Source organism: Melozone crissalis, unplaced genomic scaffold (genome assembly GCF_028551555.1).
Source record: "Melozone crissalis strain CALT ecotype California unplaced genomic scaffold, PUWL_Pcris_2 ptg000006l_1, whole genome shotgun sequence".
Classification (NCBI taxonomy): Eukaryota; Metazoa; Chordata; class Aves; order Passeriformes; family Passerellidae; genus Melozone; species Melozone crissalis.
The window spans coordinates 51826931-51847142 of record NW_026535784.1 but is presented as its reverse complement, the minus strand read 5'-3'; the positions used below and the strand labels follow the sequence as shown (position 1 = coordinate 51847142).

General features: G+C 41.2%; 1 protein-coding gene across 2 annotated transcripts in view; it reads left to right on the top strand.

Moving 5' to 3' along the window:
* Positions 1-20212, top strand: part of ZNF827 (zinc finger protein 827) — a 98597-nt gene that overhangs the window by 17543 nt on the left and 60842 nt on the right. For both annotated transcript variants that reach the window (XR_008484390.1, XM_054295650.1), the window contains exons 2-3: positions 6635-7645; positions 11533-11705. Coding sequence is in view for 1 of the 2 variants with exons in the window: in XM_054295650.1 (XP_054151625.1) it covers positions 6635-7645; positions 11533-11705 (1184 nt within the window). In the remaining variant the exon portion in view is untranslated. The remainder of the gene's footprint in view (positions 1-6634; positions 7646-11532; positions 11706-20212) is intronic.

Sequence of the window (20212 nt, the reverse complement as noted above, 5' to 3'; positions counted from 1 at the left end):
GCTTGTGGCTGAAAATAGAAGGCTGCTGCCTCTGTTTCCCATCTACCACAATTTCTCTCTCCTCTGAGGGACGGGAAATAGAGGCAGTTTTATGTTGTCTATGACAAGTTTTTTCAGTAATTTGTCCTGATACCCTTTTTCCTTGGGAGAGTCCATCACACCTGGATTCTGTCTTTGAGAGGAAACTGAGATATTGTACATGTATTTTGGTAATCTATGTCTGTCTAGCAGTTTGCAAACTTGAATGTGCCCAATATTACAATATTTGGACACATTCAGTTGTTTGTGTGTACAGGCAAAGCATCTTGAAGAGTTCTAGTTACTGCAAAATAACTAACATTCTCTAATCTTTTTTGGCTCTGAGTCCTTTTTCAGAAAAGCGGTACTAGAGAAATTGTTAGGTGAATATTCTGGGGTTTCCTTGTATGTTGATTTTTTCAAAGTCACTTTAAGTTAGGGATAAAAGTGGGGAATGTATGCCCTGTCTTTAAAAGCTGTGCCTTCCTTTTCCCCTTTCCTCCTTCCCTCCAGTTAGGAAAATCATTATCTTGGAAGATGTGGAGATGAAATAGAGAGTCCTACCTAGGGCTTCTTTCCCTGTCTAATTGTGTGAGTATTTTCACATAACCTAAACACAGGGGAGAAGGACAGAACAGAAGAGCTGTGACTTTTTGGCAGATCCTTCTTGCAGCTGTGCTGCTCTCTTTAGGTCAGCTTGCAGTAGAGAAATTTGGTTCAAGCACCGGCAACACTACTAAACCATTTTGTGAGGAGGTCAAGAGTTGAATAATCATCCCGTTGATAAGGAGAGAGCCAGAAATTCCATTCAAAGAGGATGGTGGCTTCCTGTGCTGCTTACCTATTATAGGCCACAGAAATAATGAAGGGAAAATGGGGGACCAAGGCCGCTCCAGCACATGACTATTGATGCAACTGTGACTTTTCAGTCTTATTTGCTGCTGTAGATATATTAAAAGGAGTTAAGGCAGGCCTTTGTGGTTTTATTAAAATCATGATTTTCTAGCAGGCATCCCTATGGGAAAATCAACATAGCTGGTGCTCTGGACATACAACCTCATCAGATGTGGCTGTAAATGCTTTTTAGAGGTAGAAACTGTGAGGTGTGCCCCACTTCTTGGAGGTAGTTTTACAGCACACACATCTGCATGGTTTGGTGAGTGTGGGAACCCTTAAAAGTTGTTCAGCCCAAAGATATTCACCCTTTTTTTTTAAATTTACATTCACCCTTTTTTTTAAAATTTAATTTGAAATGCTTCAAAATCAGCCTTAATGCCAAAAGGGTATTTTGTAGGCAGGCAGCTAGACTGAGCAATTTATATAGGATACCACAGAATAGACTTTCCAGATATGACTGTATGACTGTCATTTTTAGGTCTGTGCCTTGTGATTTCTGTAGTACCTGACGGTGAAATAAGCAAGGGCTTATGTGAAGCTGACACTCAGAGAAAATGTGAATTAGAAAGTGATGTGATATTAGCAAGTGGTCTCTTGCAATTATTCTTTCTCCTTGCTAAAGTGATGCACCTACACAGTTTACCGAGTTCACCTAAAGGTATCCATTGTATTTGGTCTTTAGCTCCTTCAGTCTTTTCTCCTCCATATTATCTGTCTGCAGAGGTAAGATGGGGACAAGGGGAGCCTGTACTCATCTTGAATTAACAGCCACCATGTGATGGGCAAACATGTCTTGTTTGAATATGATGGTGATGACAAGCCATGATGGAACCTGGGTTACAGCAGGAAAGGGTATCCTGAACTGGACTGCCAGGACAGCAAATTCTGCCCTGTGGCCTGATTCCCTAATCCTCATTTAAGGGTTCTAAGAAACCAGTCAGTGAAGGACTAGAACAAAAGAACCCACCCTGGAGGCTGGATATGAGCATTCCAGTTCACTGCCTTGTCCATGACTGGTTAAATCCTTACAGTTATCCTTGCCTTCTTAGTTGTCAGCTGTTTCTTCTCTTCACTCATTCCACTTTTCTTGCTGTCACTGGTAAAAGTCACCCAAGGCTAAATCCTAGCTTGCTCAGGTATTGTCTCTGCCTTATTTTTGATGCATCTGCCTATTTACTTGGCCTTAAACTGATTGCTCAACCGAGCCAGTCAGTGTTACCGCAGCACTCCTCTTGGATGGCTTCCTGCTTCATTTAAGTTTAATGTGTTCTTTTAAATTCTTTAGGTGTCTTTGCAGAGCTCCTCAGTTCCCTGGTGTAAAGCTATCACTTAATCCCAGCTCTTTCAGTAGGCCTTGGTACAGGGTTCGGTGTAAAATTATCTGAAGGATGGTTTATGGTAGGTGCTAGAGATGAAAGGATAGAGTTGTTGGGGCAGCAAATTAGGAAGATGATCTGGGTGTCAAATGGACAACAAATGTAATTGTAACTTTATTAGATTGATGCAAACTTGAATGATCATATCTGAAATCCTTGTGCAAATCAGGGTAATTGATACCAAGATAATAAAGGTGAGGTTTGGCTCTCCTATATCTTTAAATCTTGATTCTGTAGGTTCCCAGTTTTTCCTTGAAATGTAAGAGCTGAAAAAAGGGCAATTTTGATTAATTTATCTCATGAGCAATTTTCCTGTATGCATTTATTTGAAATTATTTTACTTCCACCTACTTTTGCATTTGCTTTAATTTTCGTTCTGTAATCCCATCATTACAATTTCCGTATGTTTCCTATCACTGCAGCATATGGATTTCTATATTGAAGTTCTGTAATTTACTCATTTCAGTGAATGAATAAAGTAGAATTTTGTCCTGCTTAGCATGAAAAGTCATTCTCTGGGGTGAGTTCCTTAGCTGTAGCCTCTTCTCAGATAATTTCTAGTGTTCTAGTGGCGTTCTTCCCATCAAGTTTTCGCTGCCCATGTCTGTTGCTCAGTAACACAACTTTGAGACTCTTCCCTTTCCTGGAGATCCAACTCACTACATTGATATTTCTCCCCTCCAAGTCCTACAAAGCAAAGCTGTGGATCATCTCACACTTGCCACTTTCTGGAATGGCATGTGTACATTGCAGTGGGTAGAGTTGAAGTTTCCAGCATTTGAGCTGAGTGACTCAGCGTATAAATCAACAAACATGTTTGTCTTTTTCAGTTTTCAGATATAAGTAGTTTGAGCAAGTTAATATTTACATTTCTATTGGTACCAGGGTCAGATTCTAATCAGCACTCTAAATAAAAGGGCAGATGGTCACAAAGTGAAATAACACACTTTGGGATCAATAAGATTTGTCTGTCAAACTGATCTCTTGAAGAGGAAAATGAACTTCTCTGTATTTGAAAGCAAGCAGATGAGTTGGCGAGCGAGGGAAACTGGCACTTCTTCAAACAGTGCTTTCTGCACACATTTGTGGCTTTGCCAGAGATGGATACATGGGCTACAGCAGTGGCAGCAGTCACCCAGCAGTACTTTGGTGCCTTTTGTCATTGCTGACAAGAGTGGAAAATATTTTTTTGAGGCTCCTGGGTGGTGTGCAATGTGATAGTCCTGAAACATGCAGGCTGTCTGTAATTCCCAACTGGCCTCTGCCAGTGGCAAAGGGTTTGGGAAGCGGTTTCAGAATTGCTCTGGAAATCAGGAAGAAGCAGTAATGACAGGTCTTGACTCTTGAATCATGATGAGAACAGCTCCATAACTGTGTTGTGAGAGAAAGGAAAAACATGTCATGCAGATTTCTGCCACAGATGTGAAATGCAGCTGAAATTTCTTGACAGACATGTGGAGGTTGGGTCCTGCTTCAGACAAACCTGATCTGGGTGACCCATGAACCCCTTGGATTCTGAGGGAAGCTTTTACATAATTTGAAATCATAAAGAAGTCGTTGGGTTGATTTCTCCTGGAGTGCTCAAGCTTGTTCAAACTCACAGGCTCACAAGTTAATGTGAATTAAAATTCTGCCCTGAAGGCCTTGAAAGGCAACTTTGCTCAGCAATGAAATTGCCAGGCTTCACTGTTCTGCTCCTAAACCAATTCACTGGTGTTTAAAAAGAGGCTTGACTGAGCTCATGATAAGACACTGATGCTGGCTTTTTCAGCATTAACCTTACAGTCCTCAAATACAGTGGGCTTGATGCTGCAGCAACTGGGAATTACTGAGAAGAGGAAAATTAGAACAGTGTCAGCAGTTAGAGGTCTGATTTCTGGCTACAGAAAGAAACTGAACTGGTGGAAAAAAAAGTATCCTGCTGGCTTTTGGGATAGTGAGACTGGAGGGAAAATTTGCCCTTTATTATAGAAACGGCATGGAGCTTTGAGAGGCCTTGAGTGGTCACAGGTAGATTAGCAACAGGAGAGGGAGCTCTCAGTGTGTTACCTAAAGAGGAGGGAAATCCTGAGCTTGGGAGCAAGCCTTTAAATGAAGAATGCTGCTCTCCTGCTGCTCCCTGTCAATAACATGGTGGTGGCTGCCCTTTTGTGTAGGCAAGACCAATGGGGAATGTGCATGTCTGGAAAAAGAAAGAAGTTGAGGAACACAGTAAGGAACAGAGAAGTTTGGGGGGTTAGTAAGCTGTAGATTTCCCTAAAAGAAAAGTCCACTTCTTCTTAGATCCATTTACACTTAAATATGCCTCAGACTGTAATGTTTGAGTGGCTTTCTGGATGAAGGGAAATGCAATTCTCCCTTGATATGAATGGATGGGAAGTACAGAGCCAGAGAGAGTGGGGTTTGCAGGGATGAGAGAGATTGTTTCACCAGACAGATGAGCGTAGGGAGCAGGCTAGCTCTGGCTGCAGAGCTGTGTAGTGGGGTGAGCTCCAGGCTGTGTCCCAGAGGATGTGCCCTGCACTTGGTGAGTGAGTTCAGACAAAGCGCCAGTGAGATGCTTTTTTGGCTTCCAAACTTGTTTGCATCTGCGATGAGTGAATGGATCTCTCATGTGAGTGCACCCAGCTGTACAGACATGCTCAAGTTACTTTTTTAATGTTCATGGGGTGAAGAGGGAATACATTCAGTTCTCCTTTAACCTACATAAGTGCTGGTTCAACTGATTAGCATCTCTCTCCTTTATTTGAATGTGCATGGTACTTGGCCTTTATGCACATGTTATTGCTGAGCCTGTGTTGTTAACTTTGTCAATAGCAAAATAATTCTAGCTAAGAGCTAGGATATTTGTTTGGCTTTTGCTTGTTTTGAAAAGGGAATATGCTAACCCTCTTCTGCTTGAATTACAAACCTAAGGTAACTGAGTTTATTGCCAACTTCTAAAATATTGGTGACTTTTTTCCACAGGGTTTTGAATAAAAGAAACTTTTTGTGAGAGACTGTGCCTCATATTCTATATAACATAAAAAACTCTGAAGACTTTGCTTTCAGAGTGTGCATTTGTATCTCTATACTCATGATACATTTGTCTGAGGCTTTCCTCCTTAAATTCTTTGGATCAAAGCAACAATAGAAATCTAAATTTTATTCATTAACTTCTCTCCAAGTTTTGTAATTTGCTGGAATTAAATTTGGAATCTGGGAATAATACATGATCATAGACACAATGCACATGATGCAGGCTTATTTCCAGGATGTCAGTGGAGGGTTATATTAAATACTTTTGTCTTGCTGTAGTGTGATTACAAAGATGCTTGTGCAGCTTGGGACATTGTGTTTAAAAGCAAGAAATGTGAGATGTATCTGGCAAGAGAAGATAATATGAATTTATTTCTAGCATTGCTGCTGTTCTTTACTGTGTTCTGATTGGGCAGGAAGATCTGCCAAAAAAAAAAGTGTCTTGGTCACATCTGCATGACTTTGAATACCTGTCAGGAGGAGGAGCAATCCAGGGTCACAGTACTTTAAACACTGCCAGATCTCAGGAGAGACTCAGGTGTTTTGCAGTTACCAGAAAGGAGAAAATGTAACTTAACTGCAGTGGAACCAAGACTTTTCCTTTTTTTTCTTTTCAGCTAAACTAAGTTCAGTTTAGAATGATCTTTAGAACTTTATTAAACAGTGACAAATGAATAAGAGCGATTAGAGTCTGTATGTGACAACACTATGTGTATGATGCTCCTTTCCCAAGTAGTTGGAGAGATGGGAGCTTTAGTCTGCATTCATGTATTAGTCATTGCAGCTAATCAGGAATGAATTGTGAATTATTAGTACAAATTTATTTTATTTTATTTTAGATAGGGGTCACTGCAGGATTGGTCTGAGATTTGAGTAGCTGCACACCTGATCTGCCTTTAAAGGCACACCTGTGCTGGCTGTACAAACACCGAAATATCCAGTAATTTCTGATCTGTTGAATCCCTGCCTTATACCAGTGAGTTCATCATATTTGGCAGGATGTACAGACTATGCCAATAAAGAATTGTTTGCAATATATGGATATATATGATGTTTATATGTCTTGTTGCAGTTTTAGCCACTTTAGTTGTGCAGACTGAAAGATGACAGGTTTGTCATCATTAAGTCTTCTAAGAAAGATTTATTCATTTTGAAAAGGTTTTTTTTCTGGTCACTGAATCCAGGCTGATTCCAAGCCTGTGCATTTTAGGGGGGTGTGTTAGGGGACTGTTTAGGAGGGTCATGCAGAGGTCAGGCATGCTTCATGCTAAGAAGCTGCTTCACACAGATTTGGGAATAATGCTGTTGTTCATGGTTCCACACAGATGGTACCAGACAGGAAGAAGTGGAAGGTGAGCTCAGTGAGGAAGAACGCTGGTTTGGGAATTCTTCAGAAACTCCTTCGGAAGCATCATATGGAGAAGTCCAGGAGAACTTTAAGTTGTCTCTTGAGGACAGGATTCAAGAGCAGTCCACCTCCCCCGACACCTCTTTGGGAAGCGCAACGCCGAGCAGCAACGCAGCGGAGCTGGGGTCCATTGAAAATGAGGCGCTGAGAGACACGCTGCAGAGCAAGGAGCACCTTTCTCCAGATGTGTCCTCTCTGGGTGAGGAGGAACCTCCTGGTCCAAACAAGCCACTGAGCAGTAACCTGAGGCGGCTCCTGGAGGCTGGCTCCCTCAAGCTGGATGCTGCTGTTACAGTCAATGGCAGAGTTGAGTCCCCTGCCAATCTTGGCTCAAACATCTCCTTCTCTCCACCTGCCCACCATGCCCAGCAGCTGAGTGTGCTTGCCAGAAAGCTTGCTGAGAAACAGGAACAAAGTGACCAATACAATGCAGGCAGTCACTTTATATGGAATCAAGGTAAGTGGTTGCCAAACTCGAGCACCACCTGTGGTTTGTCCCCTGATTCAGCTATCCTGAAGCTGAAAGCCGCAGCCAATGCCGTTCTGCAGGACAAATCTTTTTCCAGGACTGAGGACACGATACGATTCGAGTCCTTTTCCTCACCCTTTAGCTCTCAGTCAGCCAGCTCCACGTTAGCAGCTTTATCTAAGAAAGTGAGCGAGAGAAGCATGACTCCTGGGCAGGAGCACCCGCCTCCAGCCAGCTCTTTCCTTTCCCTGGCTTCCATGACCTCTTCAGCTGCCCTTCTCAAGGAGGTTGCTGCAAGGGCTGCAGGCACCCTCTTGGCTGAGAAGAAGAAATCACTGGTTCCTGAGGATCCTCTGCAGCTTTCAGAGATGAAACAAGAGAAAGCAACTCCACCGCAGTCTTTGGAATTACTGTTACTACCAGTCCCGAAGGGAAGAGCATCCAAACCCAGCAGTACAGGTATGGATACAATTTGAACCACTAAATAGAATGTATTTGTTTTGCTATAGGCTTATATAACATCTCTTCGGTGGGTCTGGATTTGGTTTGATTCCATGTCTTATGAAAATAAGAAATAGATACTTTAGGTGAACAATAGAAAAGCTTTTTGAAGTACCGCTTTGAGACCAAGCTGTCACAAATGTTTCCCTATTTTAAAGGTGTGAGTGTACAGTTAGGTACATTTTCTTTCCCCTTTTATTCCATACAATAGTATTTTGCTCTCTTACCAAGTTTAGAATGTGTCCACAAAAATATTTAATGGAGAAGATCAAAGAATCCCTGTGAGGGAGCTCACAGTATCAGTGAGCATGTACAAAACTAGTGCTTTTGAAATATTGGACAAGGGAGAATTCTCCCTCCTGCTGTCTTTGTCACAAATGGACTTTTGTGTAATCGCTTACTATTCTGCCCTAATTTACCAGAGTATATTATTGTGTTGCCACTTTTCATTAAATTTTCTTTACAATCCTTTGTTGTTAACAAAAAAAAAAAAAAAAATCCAACTAAACTGCATTTCTCTAATTTGCTCAACAAGAAGCATTTTACACGTCTCACTTTCCTCCATCAGTTCCAGCTGTTGACAGTCAAGGAACCAGGGTTATAGGGAAGAAGAAGAAACTGTCTGGGTAACAAAAGCTTTAAAGAGCTGGCAAGCCATGCTGGGGAATTTAAATGATCCATCTTCAAAATAAGGAAAAATAATTTCTTTCATCTCTTTCTATAAAAAGTTCACATCACAGATTCAAATTTCTGGTGGAATATATGGCTTCAGGTGTCGTCAGTGTTCTGCTGCAGAGGAAAAGGAAGCATGCAGGTATCTTCATGAGATGCACAAAGGGGTTTAGCATATTCCAGCTTTATCAGGCTGAGTTTTATCAGGGATACTAGCCTGGCTGCACAGGTGTAGCAAGCCAGCGTACAGACATGAAGCCTGACATGCATGCTGTGTAATTGCCCTGCTGGTTTTCTGCCCTAACCTCTTTGTTTAGGGGTATCCTGAGGCCCAGTCTGTCCCGTGCAGCTCTTGGTCAACACTCCTAGCTTAGAAGCTATTGGATGGACAGCAATGCTCATCCCTCCCTTGGAGGAGGAGGAAGAGGGATGCAATGAGTAACAGCCAGTACCAGTTTTTGCTCTGTGTTATACATGTGTTCTATAAATGCTTAACTGCTGTGTTTTGCCAAGGTAATTAAAGTGGCAAACTATTCTTGGCATGGGCCTGGCCTAAGGTTTTCATTCATTTAGATTAAGCCTTCTTGTAGTAATGTAAGCTAACAGCTGAATGTGTACATTTGCCATGAAAATAAATGTTACATATTCCTGATTCCTTTTGCTCAGAAAACCTTATGGCACTAAATTTTTTTTTTTAAAGGTATATAATTATATAACACTTTATCTTGTCGTGTCTGTCTGGTTGTTCCTTGAGACTTTTTTTGTCTTGTTCCCAGACAGAAGTATCTTTTCCCAGTAGGTATAGCTTGAGAGGTCTTTTCCCCCACACTCACACATTGAACTTTTACACTGATGAGTTTGCTTTGCTGTTACAAATCTGATTCACTTCCCCACCAGCAACGTGTAGCTTTGGTTATGAGATCAATACTCAGTGAGATTAATTAGATGTAAGTAAGGAGCAGCAAGGATGGAGGCTATTTAAAGAGGAGTAAGTTAATAACAAGAGCATGCCTGCTGCTCTTTTGTCCACCACGTTGAGCTATTTGCTCAGAATTATTTCAGGCAAGAAGCTAAAGCCTTGGCTTATCAGAGTGTGGTTGCCTCTGAAATGGCACATCAGGTTTGGTCAACCTAATCATGACCTGCATGTTTATTACAGTAAATTGGTACAGAGGAGATGAACTTTTCTATCAATCTGTTACTATTGCCAGTTTTATAAACTGCTTACACATTTGGGATGAAGTTGAAAAGGAAGCCTGAAATATCTGTTAAGTTCTGATTGTTTTGAAAGAGTGTGGGTGACAGACCTTTCTTTTACTGACTGAATACTTATTTGGTGTAACTTAATGCCTGTGATGCTTGGAATTTGGTTCCCAAAACTTCTTTGGGAAGCATTGGCTGATTCTCTCCTCACTGGAGTATTATTGTGATGTAAGATAGACATCAATATAAATGAAGGAAAGCTGAAACCCCTGATTTTCTTTTTAGTCTGAGCTTCATACAGTATAGGGCTAACATGGTTCAGCTCTGGAGCACACTGGCACAATTCCTGAGTAACACTAATTGTCTCTGTTATTGGTGAGGTCACATGCATTCATCCCACTTGTTTGCATATTTTTTAATGTGCTAGATCACCCTTGATTCATCTTGATTGCTGATTTATTTTTGAGGGAGTCAAAACCAGGTAATATCTTGTTACACTTTTCTCTTCTGGGTGGTAACCAGGGGCTGAAGAAAAGATGTGATAGAAGGAAAAGACATCATAGGTAAAAAAGCCACCCATGTATTTTTTTTTTTCTGTGGTTTGTCTCTCTCCTGCCTGTTGTCAAGAAAAAAGTAAAAATATTTTAAAACAAACATAAGCAGTTATGACATTGGTTTTGGCCTACTCTTTAGAGAGGCAGAGAAGGAAACAATTTGATATTTTAAGTGTGATAGAATATTTTACAAGGAGAATTTCTGAACTTGCAATAGTACATGCTTTGACATTGTGTCCCTTTCTGTACTTACATAATGATTGCCTAATCAGTTGAATTATAGTGGGTTTGTTTCCTACTTAATTGCAAGAATTGTACTTTGGGATGAGACAGATCTTTCTGGAGGTTTTTATCACTTAGTTCCTCATCAAGGGAATTTGATGTTTGCTAGATTCTTATCAGTGATAGTAATGAGATTAAATAGTCTGAGAGAATATTTGAATAGCAAGATGCACATTGCTGAGCTCTGGATATTTGAAAACAGTTTTGTCTTTTACAGTAAGGAAAAGGACATCCAGTTCCACTGTAATAGTAGGCCTTCCTTTATAATAATGAGAGGAAATTGTTGTGAGAGGATGGATGGAGGATTAGTTGTGCAAGGTCAGCAGCAAGGAATTTCTCTCTCCTTCAACCTTGTGATGGTTCTGCACTTGGAAGTCTAACCATATTTTCTTGATCAAAGCCACCAAATCCTTTTTTTAGGTGAATTGGGCAGTAAAGCAAAGTGCAGACATTTAGGAAGGCAGTAGATTTAAAGCCCTGGCAATTAGAGGAGCAGAAGGAAACCTATGACCTGAAGACCTTTGATGGCTGGTGCTGCAGCAGTATCTGCTTGAGCCATAACTAAACAATTTCAGCAGCAGGACTTCCAAAGTCTTTCAGTTCTGGTGTTAAATATATCAGCCATGCAATACCAGCATGCTTTTCAGTTAAATTGTGGGTTCTTCCATGCTTTATATCCTGCTTTCCTGCTGGCTAACCATCACATGTGGAAATGGATCATTTTTTTAACAGTTATGCATATTTCCCATACTCTGCTACAACCAGCCTTTGATAGGAAATGAAGCTGAAAAGTGATGATTATGAGAGGCATTCATCTTGGTGCAGTTCAATTATAAGGAACATTAGGACCCAGGTGAGAGAGAGGAGCATCCTCTACTGATTAGTGAAAGGAAGTTTGGAGCATTAACCTTTATAAATTATGGTGACCTTTCTCAGAGGGATAATAACTAGAACCAGGGGAAGTGGTATATGCAGGGGGAAATGGAAACTTCTGGTACCTGCTGTTGTTTAACCAATGTCTCTTTACAGATGAAACTTGAGAAATCATTGAGAAATGATATCTTGAGTATGTTTACAAGGGGAAAGTATTTGGCAAGTGGCTGTAAAGGATCCTCTCTTTTTCTTCCTGCTAAGCCTCAGAAGAAGAAGGGGGAAAACCTTTCCAGTGTCCCATCTGTGGTTTGGTTATCAAGAGGAAGAGTTACTGGAAACGGCACATGGTGATTCACACAGGTTTGAAGAGCCACCAGTGCCCTCTCTGTCCTTTCCGCTGTGCACGCAAGGACAATCTCAAATCACACATGAAGGTAAGGGAAACCTTTACTGACAATCAAAATACCCAAATCATCAGTCAAAAACTGAGAGTATAACAAAGCTATTTCATTTGCATTTGCAAGAACAAAATTTCCCTTGTTGTGCTACAAACGATGCCTGTACTTAACTAAAGAGGCCGTAAAAAGAAAGAAATAACTTTCATTCCATTGCTTGCCTTTCCATTTTATGCAGTGTGGAAACTGCCTTGGGTTATGTCAGTTGGGTACAGCACAAGCTGTGTGTGGCTGATTCAGTTCCAGAGCTGGAAGCACCAGGAGCAGGGATGCTGGTTGGGATGTGACACCACACAATCCTATCAGTGCTACTCCCAGGATGCCAGTGCATGATAATAACCCTGCATGCCAGTGGCTCGCTGTAAGTGGGCAAACCAACTTGGCCAGCTCTAGCAGGGATCTCTCCATCACTTTCTACAGGCAGGCCTGCAGTTTTAACTTTTTTCTTGCTGTAGCTTTTAACTGTGGGCATTTCAGAAGTGAATCATCCAAGCCAAATGAATGACAGATCACACTGTAATATTTTGTTTTCAAGTTTAAAATGTGTTTTTAACTCAGCCTGAGTTTTGGGCTTAAGCTGAAAATGACCTTCTAAAGGAAGCAACATCTGTGTTGATACAGAAAAATATGAAAAAAAGAAGAAACTGATTGTCTGCTTAGCTGAAGTACTACATGGGTGCAACACAAAGTGCTGAGTGTTGCAAGCTGTAGAATATTCTTGAGGAAGTTGAAATGGAACCTGTCCTCTTAGCCCTTTGATTGATAAGCTGAAGTGAAAACATTTCCCTTGTTAATGCAGTTGAGTTTTATAATAATAGTGAAATGTTTTATTATAGTTACCATTTTGTCTGTTTTAGATGAATGTGTGTAACAGGGGATCAGACTGGTGTGAGGGGGGACAGAAATGCCTGTTCAGGTTTCAAATATGCTATTGCAGAATCTGAGCTTACTGGACAAGTGTATGGCCTTGCTTACACTCAAGAAGCTGTTCCCTTCTGTGTAAATTATTCTGATTCCTCTTGTCACAACATTAGATCTTCCTATGGTTTAAGTTGTTGCTAGGTCTTAAATCATCCCCCTATAGTCTGAAGGCTCATTCCTTAACATTTCTACTGTAGATCAGTGCAGTATTCCCCTTGCATCCTCAGTGTATCATGCTAATCCTTATCAAGTCAGCTCAGTGCTTATGGCTCTCTCTTTTAGGACTTGCTGTTCCATGTTGACTAGAGGGCACAGATGGCCAACCTAAGCAGAGGATGAATAGATAGGATGGGAACACAGCATGGAAAGAAAGTGTGGGGGTTTTTGTTTGTTTGTTGACAGCCTGCACAGAAGTGTGCATCACCTGGAAGCTCACTACTCCCTGGCAAGGACCTGTTGTTGTCCCCTGCTTTGTAAAGGACATCCCTATTGTTCCCTGCAGAAATAATTGTTCTCTGCATTTTTCTGCCTTACTGGCACAAAATGTTGTTTAAAGGTTGAGGCTCTATCCCTTCCTTTTTGGCATGGTGATTTCTGCAGGAGGTCACAGGTAGGATGTTGGACAAAATCAGGGACTTTTTCACTGCCTCTGTCTGTTCTCAAAGTGATGCCTTCCTGAGGCCCTTGTGCCTGTTTCTGCTCCCCTCCTAGCATTAATGCTTTCAGTAACTGAGCCTGCATCTGCTTAAAACAGACTTCATTGTACAATCATGTAGCATGTAGTGTTAATTATTTGGTGATATTGTGACTATGACTGGATAATGCTCAGTCAGAAACCCCTGAGGTCAGAGTCAGGCCTGTTTGACTCAATGCAAGAGGTTACAGCCACCTTCAGCCTCACTGTGGAGGCCTGATCTGAAGTCTCCTCCATCACTGCAGTCCACTCATAAATGCCATGATGGACTTGGGCATCTTTGCTGGCAGAGCTGTCCTTATTTGAGGTGAAAGCAATTGTCTTATAAAACCAGGTTTTTGCATTTGTTTTTTGGTCTTCAGACAGATGCAAAGAATCACAACAATCTGAGAGATAATATTTTACCTTAGTTTCAAACAGTTTCATACACTTTTCTTAACTGACTAAGCCATTAAAACTAATTTCTATCACATCAAAACTGAAGCAGGTGAATGAGGAGGGGGCATGTTAGTCTTGTGCTCAAAAGTGTCAGGCATAACTTATATTCCTTTTGGTGGAAGTATAAATTGATAACAAGATTAAAAGTTTTAAAAAATGAGATTTCTTTTCTCATTATAAACAGTGCTGCCTTTAAATCTATATGTACATGATATTATAAAAACTGCAACATATATAAGCCAGCAGCATTCAAAATGGACTGGAGACACACCAGAAATGGTACAGTACAGCTGGGAGCTACTTAGGATGCAGTGTTCTGGTTATGCCAGCTGGATGTGTTGGTTTTCTCATTGCCTTAGTATCCTTTGGGAGCTACCTGGCTTCATCTCCTTTTTGGCAGGCAGCCCATGAAGGTAGAGCTGCTTCTGCTTCTCCACCCATTTCTCCCCATGTGTCAGCTGTGCCTACAGGTGAAGGCAGATTTTTCAAAACCAAAAAGGCCACTCAGAACAAAGGTACTGGGCTGGTGTTTGTCGTTCATTACAAGGCAACTTTTATTCCAGGATGCTGTAACAAACCAAGCTTTTTTCCAGGGGCAGGTACATCACCTTAAAATCTTTGTTTATGCTGTTCTTTGGTTTTCATAGGTTTTTTCTCTATTGATAAGGATAAGAGGCAAAATGTGTTTTGTTCAGCTGCAGTCCTCAAAATCTGATTATTTTGCTTTTGTGTCCTCCTAGGCAACATAGCCATGAGCTTGAACCACCTTTTTTTTTTTCTAGGTTCTTGTAGGCATTCTCCACTGAAACTGGTTATTTGGAGATTTCATTTCCATGAGTGGTCTGTGTGTATCCATATGGGCCTTCCTTACTGTGTCTTTAGGCTAATGACTCACAACTATTATATATATATATACACATATATATTTTACATATGTATATTACATATATATATATATTTATATTTATATGTAATTTTATTATGATAATTGTAACATGTCTAAGTGACTGACCCAGAACTCAACATTGCCAACATTTTTGGTGTCCTGCCCCCTGCTATGGAGGAAATCTTAATAGAGAGCTGGAATGGTTGCAGCCCTGACCCATATTCAGATCTGCATGTGCTACCCACCACGTGGATGAAGCTTTCTCCCACTAAGGGCACTTTGCCAGGGCCATCTCACAACTGGAGGCGAGGAAGTGAAAGGAGCAAGAAGGGAAACAGAAGGAAAGTTTCCACACAGACACACAACAAACAAGGGGGGCTGAGTAGCCTGCCTTTTAAGGCACAGAGTGTTAACTATAATTGGTATATTGTGTTTAGACTCCACAGTGACAGGCACCTTATAAAAATCCAAAAATAGATGCAGTGCAGAATTTTATTAGGTTTTTTTTGGAGGCAAATTGTAGTGCATGCATAGCCACAAGTTTGGACTCTTGTTCCCAGTAAGCTGGGAGCTGATTCTGGTATCACAGCATGGTTTCCAGGGATGCTGAGAGCACTGAACTGAAGATTAAGCTGGACAAAATGAATGGGTAACTGAGAGAGGTGTCTTGTCCAAGCAGGCAGCAAATATTATTCTTGAGTCCTTCTCTCTGTTTTTCAAAATATATGTTCATTTGGAATATGTTTTCTTCTTGAGACAGTATCCTATGTACTTCTGCAGAAAGCAATGGAAAGTTGTGGTGCAATTCAGCAAGATGTAGTCAGGCTTTTCTGCTTTTCCTGGTGGGAATTACATTTTCCTCGGAGCAATACCATAAGCATCAGTCAGACTTTGGCCAATTGGTGCCTTTGGATCATGCACATATCTTCCTCAGCAATTGGTGGACAGATAGGCTGTGAGATCATGCAGATATGTTCCAAGAAAGCAACAGGATATTAGCTGAGCACTTGGAAGGGGAGTGAGGAAGAGGAGCATATGGCCAAAAACAATATCTAGAAATGTTCCTTGTGCTGCTATATAGGCATAAGGCAGGAATGGGTGAGCTATCTGTTGTAGCAGTGGAAAAGAAGTTTGGCATTGTGAACATGTGGTGAAACATGAGGGTTTGATAGAAAATGAGGGAAGGGAAGGTGAGGCTTAGCAGGAAGGTTCAGTGCAGTGGTAGGCAGGTCATGTGATGCTCAACCACAGGATTTTCCTGCTTGTGAAGAGCAACCATCCCAGTGAGATCCAGATTGATGTTCTTGTCTGATACAAAGAGGGTTATAGTCAGCCTTGCAGTTAGGGAGCCTATTTATGATATCACAGCAGGAATCAGGAAAGGTCCTGAGGAATGGGGCCAGGTGTTCAGGTCCCCTTGCTGATTTGCTTTTTCTTCTTTCTTCCTCAGCTAGTGCCAGATAACTGTAAAAGCTTTCCTGATCCATTTTGGTGAAGTATAGGACTGGTTCTTTTCAAAGCATCTTCACCTCTTGGGAGAGGGAGGTTGAATGTGCCTTATGGGAGAGGGTTTTGTTTATTTTTAAGTTAAACTTGAAGAGCCATGGGAGGCACCTGTGATTCCGTGACCTCCCCAGCAGCTGAGTGGAGCTAATGCAAACTTGCACAACTTTTCAACACACAAAATCTGTGCCCAGAGTCTCAGACAGGCACCACAAATGACTTCAAGTATCTCCCTTTTAATCTCTCTTTTCGCATATGAAACAAGGATAAGACAGGACCTTAAATCTTTTCAAAAATATTTTTTTTAATACCTAATCCAGTCCAGCACTGCAGAGAGGCCTTCCCCCCACCCCCCCTTGTTTTCAAGCAAAGCAAGGGAAATACTTTAAAAAAGAAAATACTATATAAATAACATATGTCTTGAGGGGAAGGATCAGATCAAAACTAGCAACACAGCACTAAACTTTTGAAAATGCAATATTTTTAAAATGAGGGAATTGTTGGAAAAGAGCATGAAATGAAAATGCAGAGGGCACATGCTAGATGTTAAAATGGAAAGTGCGCTTAATTTTAAAAATAATCCCACAGAAGAAACGTGAAATGCCTGTGTCTCATAACCAGAAAGTGGAGTCTGTGCAAAGCATTACCTGGCTTTAGGGAAGGGGAAGGGAAAAGATCAACCTCAGCAGTACCACAAAATTGCAGGATGTGCCTGTGTCACCCTTTTCCTCACCCCTACTCCTGTTTTACGCTGTTGGGAGGGATCAGATGTATTGGTAACTGTGGTACATCTGTATGGCTGGTAAATCAGCAGGGATATTGCTTGTAAGTATGAAAAGATGACTTAAGAAGTGGCTTATGATACCAGGAAAGTCACAATGTCCACAAAAAAAAACCAAAACAAAACAAGAAAAGTAACAAAAAAAGCAACACATTGATACAAATTATGTGATACGATGGGGACGTGGTTTCTGTAAAAGAAAATAATGTGTTCCTCTTCTAAGATGGTTTGAGCATGTCAGGAAAATCATGGACTTTAAAATCAGTTGAAATTTATTTGGTCTATAAAAAAGCCTTTGGCAAAGCTTCTCACAGAGAAGCTGCCAAATAAATTAAGCAATGTGATGTACTATGGCAAATTAGAAATTCACCAAGAGACAGTAAAACAAAGGGTAGGAAGGAATTAGCAATTTTAAGCATGACAAAAGGCTAACAGAGGGGTGTTCCATTACTAAAAGTGAAATTGTGCATATTTTAGCAAATATGATCTACACAGAGTGATGACTGTCGGTAAGAGAATTATAGATGGTGCAACCTTATGTGCATGAATTGAGATTAAAAAAGGCAAAGCTTGAAAGGGAACAAAAGGAGGCTGGCTGCCTGATAAACAAGGGGGCAAGTGAAGTTATTGTTGACAAATAGAAGGTACTGTACCTTGGAAACCAGAGTCTAATAATGCACCTGCCTGTTGGATATAATGAACTGTAACTGCTCAGGAAAAATATCTGGATATTGTTATAGACAGTTCAGTGAAAACCTTTTCTTGGCATGCACAGCAGTGGTTAAAAAGCACATTAGATATTTGAGTGTCTGGAGAATAAAACAGAAATAACACTGAAAATGTAGCAATGTTACTATTAGCATATGGTATGCTGCCACTTCTGGTCGCTGCATTAGAAAAGACATGAGAAATATAAGGGATTTTAAAAGCTGGTAGTGAAAATTATTAGTGGGATGGCAAGAAAGGACTGCCTTTGAAGAAAGGAGCTGAAAAGAATGGGACTGCCAGGAGGGTGAGAGAGGTGTGATCAGAACAATGCTTGATGGAGAAGATGAACTGAATGGCCTCTTTTTTTCTTTCTTGTAATCTGAGAATGAGGAGGCAGCAAAAGAAACGGAGAGAAACGAAAATTTAAAATTTTGACCAAGAGATAACTTGTGCCCAAGTCCTCAAACAAAGCCTAAAGTTTGTAAGGACACTGTAATTCTGTTGAAAATCACTGCGTCATAGCAAGCACACACTGAAAAACTGCAGAATCACAAAATATCATTTGAGACTGGGCAGGCTGCACGGTCAGAATCAAGAGGATACAAGTCCTTTGCCCAGTCAAGGAGAACATCCCTGGTTAAAGGAAATAAAATCTGAAGCCAGAAGCCCTTAAGTGGTTCTGGCATAAGTCAAACAGCAGTTTTATGGGATTTTGAAAGAAGCATTGTGTATGAGCAGGTTGTGCGCTGTGGTTTGTTGCAGTGTAATTCAGAGAGATCCAAATCTGGCAGCAGCTGGGCTCAGGCTGGCACTTTGGGGAAAACCTGCCAGCTGCACTCTTGTCTCCTCCTGCCTGTGGTTCTTGCAGGGAGAGCCTGTTGGAGTCTAAAGAAGACATCTGATGGTTTGGGTAGCATTAGCACAGTGTAAGAGCCATTCTCTGCCTCATGGAGGGAGCAGGCAGCTTTTTGGACTCTAATATTGCATGGCCTGAATCTCCCCTGTGGCTTTCTGTGTAGCTCTACAGGGTTTCTTGTTTTTCTTTCTGCAGCAAGTAGTTGCTGCCTTGACTCTTTCCCCCAAATGGCAAAGAATGGCAATTCTTGGCTCTTTTAGCTGCTGCTGAATGAGAAAATAAGGGATAGATTTTCCTTTAGTGGGATTTTACCTTAGCTTTAGTGTTCAAAATTTTAAATTAATTTTATTTAATTTTGAAAATAAAAGTTAAAATCTTCTGGTGGGAATGGACTCTGGATATTGGGAGGCTATATCTTTGGCTTATTTTTTTTCTTGGTCTAAAATTTTTCCTTTCAATACTCAAAATACTTGGGTTTGAACTCTGTCATTCCTTGGCTGTGAGTTAGAAATGCTCTTTATTTTATGAGAAATCCATTGGTGATGAAGTCACTGTTTTCGAGCAGGAGAAAAAAAAATTCAAATGAATCAATGGCTCTTATTTTCATCCGTTCTCAAAAGATATTGCAGAGGTGGCATGCCCTAGTCCTGGGGAGAGGAGGTGGGCTCCCACCCAGGCTCTGTCACCTGCCTGCTGCAGGGACAGCCTTCTGAAGGCATGGGATCGATGCTTGTGATAAGGAACTCTGGAAGATGTGGTTAAACACACAGGCAGGGAAATGCTGATTGAAGGGGACCCTGGAGAGAAGCCCTGGCACACAGAATCTGTGGGTGTAAGAGATAAAGTTGCCATGGTGAGGGTGCTTACTGCCCTGAGCACATCTCGGTGTTCTCTGTGGAGAGTGCTCACACACTGCTGTGCTCACAGACCATCCTGCTTCCACCAGTGTACACAGGCAATCTGGCTGGCATTTTCATTGTAACCTGCTAATATTTAGCATTTATTGTGCTGCTATTCTTCTGCAAGGTTGCTTTAAATATGTGTTAGGTTAGAACCAGCTTCTTTCTTTTTTCTTTTCTTCTTGTCTTTATCAGGTGCAATTATAGGATTGCAGAATTGCTTTGTCTGTAAATGTCATGCTTAGTGCTGAGAATGTCATTCTGGCCAAGAGAAATTCTCTCTTGCTATCTGTCTAGGACCTCCAGAGCCACCAAAGAACCACTGAATGAAAAGTTATGCAGCACTGGTGAAATGTGTCTTCACTGAATGCAAAAAGTACTTGTTTTTTAAAAAAAAAGAGATACATTCCCCAGCTTCACATTTCAGCAGACCTGAGTTGAGGGCTTGTGTAGAACTGGAAATCCTGAATCTGAGCTTGTGACTGAGTTCCTCTTACAATATTGGAAATTAATCAGGCCAAGTCTAGCACTATGTGCAGCTCCAGCCTGAATTCTGACAGAGCCTTGTTTGGGAAATGCTGCTGTTACCCTGGAGCACCAGGTGTCTGCACCAGGACCCTCAGGATCTGGATCTCAGCTCTGCAGGAGACTGGAAAGTGATGAAAGCCTTAGCTAAAGCTAGGTTTTCCAAGCTCCCTTGTGTAGATCTGCAGCCCTCAGGGCTTTTGGACTCCCAGACTGTAGCAGCAAACCTTAGATCCCTGGCACAGCTGGTCTCCTCTGAGCCAAGCCCAGGGAGC